An 8,220-nucleotide genomic window follows, 5' to 3' on the forward strand; every position below is an offset into this window, starting at 1 on the left:
ATTGGGCTAAACGCCCAAACTTCATTTAATACAGAGGCTTAACCTCACTTACTGCCCTGAGGCGTACCATAAAACCAACGCCTCTTCTCATAGAGGCGTACGCCTCTTTCCCTCCTGCCAGGGCTTAAGCCCTGAAACTTTTTCTGACCGCCTCATAAACGCTTTCTTAAACCATATTGAGTTCAACATAATTCTATGCATTTCAGAAACCACAGTGGTGACATATTGGTGTCCAAAAATGGCCACTAATGCTGCTCTTTTACGAAGTGATCACCAAAATGGGAGGGAGATCATACAAACTTTAAGACAGGTTTTGTATTCTAAAATTCGGCACACTTGCATAGTTTACCCAGAACAAATATACAATTTAGCATTCTAAATGGTAAAACAAAAAATGAAGTGTGCTAGAAAACCACCACGACTGAAAATATTACGGCCATGATTTTGTAAATCAAAAATATCAAAGTGTTACTTTAGGAATCATCAAGCTAACCTACCAAAAAGAATATTACATGCTTTTAATATAAGAGGGAATGAGCACTAATTCATTACCTCGTATCATCTTCCACCAGACAACTCAATAGCATCCTGATTATAAATGGAATCTTCACCCCAGTCGAATCTTCTTTGTATTCTTTCATACTCTTGCCTACGAGTAACTTCGACAGTCTGCCACTCTTCCCACCTCTCAGCCAGTCCCTCTCCTTCAAGCATCCGCACCACCTCTGACATCAACGGGCGATCATCTGGTGATTGTTGGGTGCAAAGCAATGCAACCTGGATCATCATTTCTACCTCTAGGAGATCATAATTATTATTCAGATTGCGATCCACAATAGCCTCCAGTCTTTTCTCTCTTTCCAGCTTTTTCACCTGCAGGAAGAAAAGAAATTATCTAAATAAAAAGAAAATAACAAAATATGCAGAACTAAACACCTACAACAAAATACAAGACAACATAATGCTGTTTATGCCTAAGCTACTTCAAATTGATTCTCTCACATGAAAAGAAAAAAAAAAACAGGAAGTATAAGCCCATTTAAACCCATCTCATGCATGAGTAAGAATGCAGCATTCTCAATACAACTAAACAGTAATTAAAATATATGAAAACACTACTCTTATTTTGCACAAGTCTTGCATCTTAAATAGCAAAAGCTTGATGCAAATGTCCATATATCACCCACCCCTCCTCGATTTCTCAAACATGTCTCCACAATAAAAGCAGTGTGAATTATATGCACGTTTGGAGAAAAGAATTACATGATCAAGCAATAAAACATCATCTTCCTCTTCCAAACGCGAGAAGTCAATCGCCCGTTGGCCTGTCACAATTTCCAAGAGCATGATTCCATAGCCAAAAACATCAGTTCTTTCTGATGACTTCCCTGTGGACAAGTATTCAGGTGCTATGTGGCCCATTGTCCCTCGAACTTGAGTTGTCACATTAGTCTTTCTAGCATCAACCAACTTTGCCAAGCCAAAGTCTCCAACAACTGCTTCAAAGTCTTCATCAAGTAATACATTAGCAGCCTTAACATCCCGATGAATGATCTTAGGGTTGCAATGTTCATGTAAGTACTCCAAACCACGCGCTGTACCCAAAGCCACTCGTTTTCTGGTGGGCCAATCCAAAACTGGCTCCCCAGGTTTTATCTCTGCATTTATAATCAAAATTAGAAAATCACAGTAGATGTATAAAGATATACATAGGAATCAGGGAGCAATTCACATTTATGACCTAAAAGAAATACCTCGTAATTGATAAGCAACACTCAAGTTCTGCATATAAGGATACACCAAAAGGCGCTCTGTTGGTGTTGTGCAGAATCCAATTAGTCGTAAAAGATTCTTGTGAACTGCAACACTAATCATCTCAACTTCACGCTGGAAAGCTGCGTCACCCCCAGGACTTTCATAATCAGTCAACCGTTTGACAGCAACTTTTGTGTTATCAGATAGCACTCCTTTATAGACCTTCCCAAAACCTCCCTGGCCAAGGACATTTTTCTCGCTGAAATTGTCTGTGGCAACCTGCAATTCCCTCCATGCAAATCTTTTTAATTGACCAAAGGCAATTCTTCGATCAACTTCACCTGAACCCAAAGTTGAAAAAGAAATGAGAAGCAGATATTTCAAAGGTGCCAAGCAAATTACCTTCCTCTGGTAAGTAATGACAATAATCCGAGTAAAATACGACACTATAAATAAACAAATCACAAACTAAGCAGAGAGAATGAAGAAGATAGGGAGGCTCGTGGTGTATAGTTATCATTTAATTATGTTCCCAAATTTTTAATAAGACGATTTATGTGTGAACCAATAAAAAGAAACACAAACCTGCAACATCTACAAAAACTTCCCGCTTGTAGCCTTTTGTTCTATTCTTGCATATAAAATAGAGCAAGCCACCAATGAAGAGGATGAAAATTATTCCTCCTGCAATTCCAACTATAGTTCCAGCACTAAGCTTATGTGAAGGACCTGTCAATAGTGGTAATATCTTAGCAACTAGTTAAATAAACACAGGGTAAATTGGACAATCGAAATTGCAAGATGGCTACTCTGACCCAATAACCTGAATTATCAATATCAGTTGCACAAGGGTGAGGGAAATTTAGACCGCAGTTCAAGTGGTTTCCAGAGAAACTACATAAAAAAAAACTAAATAAAGAGTATGCTGGTGAACAAATAAGAAGGGGGAGAGAGAGAGAACTGTGATAGAGTTGAAGATATTGTCAGGAATAGAAATCATTAACTTAGAATGAACTTCTTACTTGTACTTAACGATCTGGAATAATTTTTCAGGAATCCGACCACTGAAACTATTGGAATCTAGCTGACTGTAAATAAAGAACATAGCACATCATCAAACACCAAATAAGGTGCCGAGTAGACTTACAACTCAAAATACATACATCTCAAACTTCCAGACGCTGGTTAAGCAACTAACTTTCTTTGATTGCAACTTAATAAATCATACTTTAGACAACGAGAGAAAAAAGAAAAGAAAAAGAAATGAATAAAACACTAAATAATTTCTTATAGTTCTACCATAGGTGCATACTAAAGACATATAACATACAGAGTAATCAAGCTCTGAAGGCTGGAAAGTGACTCAGGGATTGTTCCAGATAGATTATTCCCACTCAAAATCCTGCTCACATGACCAAGAAATCATTGTCAAAGACAAAAGGATGAAAGATGCAAAAGTTATTAGACATAAACCATTACTTATATGCATGAGGTTCCACTTACAAGAATTGAAGCCTTTTCAAATCACCGAGGGAAGAAGGTATTCCACCACTTAAATTGTTATCCTCCAAATTCAAGTTGGCCAAATTTGTAAGATTTCCAAAATCATTTGGTATCTCACCTGTTATCGCATTTCCTTGCAACGAACTGCAAGAATAATATGATAAAGGTGATGATTAAATATACATGGGTATGCACATTAATGAATCAACAGGGAAAACGAACACTGAAATATTAGCACATAAAACCAGAGTAGATATAAGAAATCAATGTTCCATGAGCTTAAAGCTCAACAATATAATCAATCACAAGTATCAGATATTGAGAAATAATGAAGACAACTCATCAGTTTTAAGTTGCCTCCAAATTGCACGGTTTGCATAGGTTAGAAGCAAATAGTTCAGGGTTGAGCACTTAAAATAGGAAAGCACAAAGTCAAAACCACACAAGGCAAAACAAAATACCATAGATAATTAGGAAATGAACCATCATCTCCAGTAATATAGCAAATCAAAGATAAACGCGGCATAGAGATCATTCTTTTAGGTCATTTTGACTTACAGCACTTTAAGGGTCTTCAAGGCTCCCACTTTAGGGGACAAAGTTCCAGTAAATCCCATATTCGGCAATGTTCTGCAAATAAACAATTAAATTAAACACAGACTTTTATTCAATACTATACAAGTCCCTTGAACTTGCTTTGAAGGCTCAACTTCAAAAATATTATAACATTTAGATCACAGATTCCTGTTTAGGCACTCAAATATCCTACTTTGCTAGTAAAAAAATTAGTTTTTATGAACACAGAGTTAATTTCCAGAAGTAATGTACCACTATATATAAAACCATTGTGCAGAGGGGGAAGCAACAAAGCAAATCAAAGAATATCTTACACAGTGACAACATTATTACTAGAATCACAGTTCACATTGGACCAGGTGCATGGGTTAACTTGGTTGGGATTCCAGTCCTTGAGTTGATTGTCTGAAGCATGCAGTGAAATTTTCAATGCATTAAGTGCGTCTCCTGAAACAGATAGATGAACAAATTTACCAAAAAAATGAGTAATTTATGAATTTTTCAATACTAAGACCACCCTAGCCTAAGGCGGGCTTTGCTATCTTCCCAAAGCCAGTACTTTCCAAACTATTTACATCACTCAAGTACATAAGTACTTTTTTTTATAAACATTGGAAATTAAAATTGAAAACGCATTTCATCTAAAGGAAAACCTCAACAGACCCACTAAACAACTGACTTTCTTTTTCTTTTTTCTTATTCCCCCCCTTCTCTTTTCCTTAAATCTCAAGCAAGAAGCTAGAGAAAGAGAATAAATACAGAGGGAGATATGTCCATATAAAGACACAAAAGGCTTTGTAGTTAACATACTATTTTAGGTTGTGCTTATCAACATGCTCATTCTTTGAACCCAAATTGACCAACATGGTTGATCTAAATTACTCAATGTGCATGATGTTATTATGTTGTTCTTAATCTTAGTTCTAATTGAATATTAGAACTGAGCATAGATTGTTAATTCATAATCTAAAAAAACAGACTAGTGAGTCAGCAACTCTGTTTAGCTGAAAGAAAAAGATGTCTTGAGTGAAAATGAACGAAAGATATTAGAGTGAACCAGATAGACATAGAGAACAACTTAAAAAAATCTCTGGTGGCATTGCACACTAGAGAGTCCAAAATGATCATAAGAATTATGATGCCATTACATATGAGAGAGTCTAAAATGTTATTCATTTTATCTTAACAAATAGCCAAATCACTTACCTTGAGGATCAGGCAATACAAAAGAGGGCAAGAAAGCTAATACCAAAACTGCAAAGGCAAGTTCCATCCTCAAAGACATCAACCCCACCCGATTGTTGGAATTAAGTCAGTAATTGATCAAGAAAAATATGAAGCGCTACCATTTCTGTAAAGTTCCCTGCATCTGAAACATAAATACTTAAGATAAATAGCAGAGAATACACCAAATACAAAAGCAAATAGTTGATCCAGAAAGAGAACATTAGTAAATAAAAAACCAGTTTGTCTACACTTGTCTTTTAAGGCGAAGAATGGACAGGGGATGATCAACAACCAAAAGAATATTTTACATATATTCCCTTTTTCCTCTTTTATTTTTTGGCAACACTTTTACCCAATATGTTGATTTTGCTATCTTTTCATTGAATAAATCAAGCTTAAAAGAATATACAGAATATATATATAAATCGATTTTATACGTCAGAACTGCTAGATTTCACTTTCTATGTCATTTCAAGCCAACCCATTAAGCACCCTCACACCATAAACCCCAGAACTAGCCTTCTCAAACTCAAAATAAGTTGAAAAGCTTCTGAAGCGTTAATCCATAATTAAAAAAAAAACTCACTTCTTTCCCTCAAAACATTGAAGTCAGAGATTGACATTGAACCTGTGGCTTATTCATAATCACATTATCCTAGCCATAGGAAAAGCTACCCACTGAGAAAGTAGAAGTTAAACAACCAACTAAAGCGTGTCTAGCTTTGGCTGTAAGTTATTTCAAGCCAACCAATTAACCACCCTCACAATATAAAGTTTATAAACCCCAAAAATTAGCCTTACAAAACTCAAGTTATAGGAAAGTGAAAACTATATGAAAAAAAAAAACAAATAATGTTTAGTTTATATTATATGAGTAACAAAACAGAAGATAATCAACTCTAAAACCACATATTAATGACCCACTTCGATCCCTCTTTTCATTGGATGAGAAAATCAAAGAAAAGGAAATAAGCTTGAACTACAAAACCTTCCAAATTGTGCAATATTTCAATTTCGCATTAGGAAACCACAATTGCCCGACTTTAAAGAATCCCACTTTCCCTATTTCGAATAAAAATATTAAACTTCAATTCAAATCCTATTCCCACCATATTTTTTTCCCCTTCAACCAAACAGGAACAGAAGCTCAAAAAAATAATAATATATAACCCAAAAACAACAAAATTTCCAGAAATGCAGAAACCAGACTCAAGTCAAGCGTAAAATAATTTAGCAATATACACACATGAAAGCAAAAACTATGAAAAACCCAAAAAAGAAAATATACAAACCAAATCGAAGAAGAAGAAGAAGAAGGTCCTTGGTCATATGAAAATGAAGAACCCGATTTGGGAAAACGGTAAAAAGGGGGAAGAACAGAAAAATTAAAAAAAAAAAAAACAAAGGTAGAGAAACTTTTAGAGGATTTGATAGCTAATCCCAAAAGCACTGTAAAGCAATAAGGGTTAGCTGGTTGCCAAGCTGACAACTCAATAGTGAGAGAAGGGAAGAAAGAAGAGAGAGAAAGTGCAGTTACAGAGCTTTGATGAAGCAGCAGCAAATCTTCAAGAGAAGGTTCTGTCCTTTTGCTTTGAATTTTCAATTGGTAATTATTATTATTTTTAATTTTCATAACAAAATTAATATATAATAAAAATAAAAATATTACTATTGAGTATTAATGGGTTTAATAATAGTCAATGGAGGGTGGTCGTCCCAAATAGCAATTATTACTCTGAGCTCTGCTTCCCTTTATCTACCTTGGTCTACTCTACTACTCTCTGTAACTGGGACCCTGTGCATTGTTGTGTTGTGATCCTTTTCTTAAATAAATCTTTTTTTAATAAAAACATAAAAATAAAAAGCCATAAAGATCTTAATTCAACCAAAAATTTGTTTGCAAATATTGTCTTTTCTTTTCTTTTCTTTTCTTTTTTGTATTTGTTGTGTGATTACATTACTCAATTTATGTTTTCACTATTTTCGTTTTTGTCATAGCCTAAGGACAATAATTATTTTGGGTTTTTCTCGAATAATCTTTTGCTTCCTGATAATTTAAAAACAAATAATTGTGTCTTTTTGTCACATTGTTAATTTTTAAATGTATTTAATTTTATAATTCGACATTAGGTTTTAACCCAACACAAATTGTATTTTTTTAAATAATAATATTAAGAAAATAAGATTTACAAAACTTTAAAAGTATAAAAATTCATTTATTTATGGTCTTACAAAAATACAAAACCTCAATTATAATTTTTTTAAATTACAAATGTCAAATTTTAAGTTGTAAGAGCACTCACAGCAATCTTTACATCACAAAAATGTAACTTTTTTTATTTTATATTAACTTTTTATAAATACCTACGCCACCAATTTCTCTGTTTTTTTTTCTATTTTATTTAAGGCAAATTATTTAGTCTCTTGTGGGATTTAGTCTAACAAGTAGGACCCAAATAATTTGCCAAGTGTCAAGCTTTGAACAATTTTTGTGTTTTTTTTTTTTAAACTTTATGTTTGATTGACCGGTTGTGTAAACTGGATCTAAGAAATTATGTTGATATTGCTGTGAAAAGTAAGGACAATAAAGTAATTTGTTGTCCAAAAAGTGTATAGTCGAGGGCAATAAAGTAAAAAATGTATTGTGTTTGAACTTATTTACGGTATTAGGTAAGTAATTTTTTGATGCGGCTAAGTAATTTTTAATGAAATGGTCAGTAATAACGTTGTATCGAAAAGTAAAAAACCTTGAAGTAATTTTATTTGTTTTTTTGCGTATAAGTAACATTTTTATGCTAGTAAGTAATATTTAATTGAGTGGTGAGTAATAATGTTATAGCTGAAAGTAAAACAACCTGAAGTAAATATGGTTTTTATTATTGTAATAATAATAAAAAAAAACCAACAATGACTAGAATCCAATGAGCACACCTCATGAGCCTTAGTTGTTTCATGATCATCATAGAGAATTTTCTTAGCTGCATTACTCATGTTGACAACATTGCACTAGTAATACATTTTCGACCAAATGATAATTAGATAAATGGTATTCATGTTAACAATATACGAAATTTCCTTGGTTCAAACAAGTATGACCTAAATCGAGTGGATGAGACTAACACTCTTTAGTCAGCACAAATCAAGCTCACTACAAAGTTA

The 8,220-nt window shown here is 33.8% G+C and overlaps 1 protein-coding gene across 3 annotated transcripts; it reads right to left on the minus strand.

The window, feature by feature from the left end:
* Positions 1 to 290: 290 nt before the first annotated feature.
* LOC133805578 (probable LRR receptor-like serine/threonine-protein kinase At5g10290) lies at positions 291 to 6,724 on the minus strand. Of its 3 annotated transcripts, none has more exons than XM_062243769.1 (12): positions 6,599 to 6,724; positions 5,041 to 5,203; positions 4,149 to 4,281; positions 3,817 to 3,888; positions 3,259 to 3,402; positions 3,086 to 3,157; positions 2,778 to 2,843; positions 2,579 to 2,649; positions 2,341 to 2,484; positions 1,755 to 2,096; positions 1,264 to 1,658; positions 291 to 873 (listed from the first exon to the last, which is right to left on the minus strand). In XM_062243769.1, the coding sequence occupies exons 2-12, from the start codon at positions 5,117 to 5,119 to the stop codon at positions 559 to 561; spliced, it is 1,833 nt and encodes a 610-aa protein (XP_062099753.1). In that variant the 5' UTR covers positions 5,120 to 5,203; positions 6,599 to 6,724; the 3' UTR covers positions 291 to 558. The 3 variants fall into 3 exon arrangements, with proteins under 3 accessions (XP_062099753.1, XP_062099749.1, XP_062099742.1); XM_062243765.1 differs by having other exon boundaries at positions 6,382 to 6,669; XM_062243758.1 differs by having other exon boundaries at positions 6,354 to 6,669.
* Positions 6,725 to 8,220: the final 1,496 nt, after the last annotated feature.

The sequence above is a fragment of the Humulus lupulus genome, chromosome 1, assembly GCF_963169125.1.
Source record: "Humulus lupulus chromosome 1, drHumLupu1.1, whole genome shotgun sequence".
NCBI lineage: Eukaryota > Viridiplantae > Streptophyta > Magnoliopsida > Rosales > Cannabaceae > Humulus > Humulus lupulus.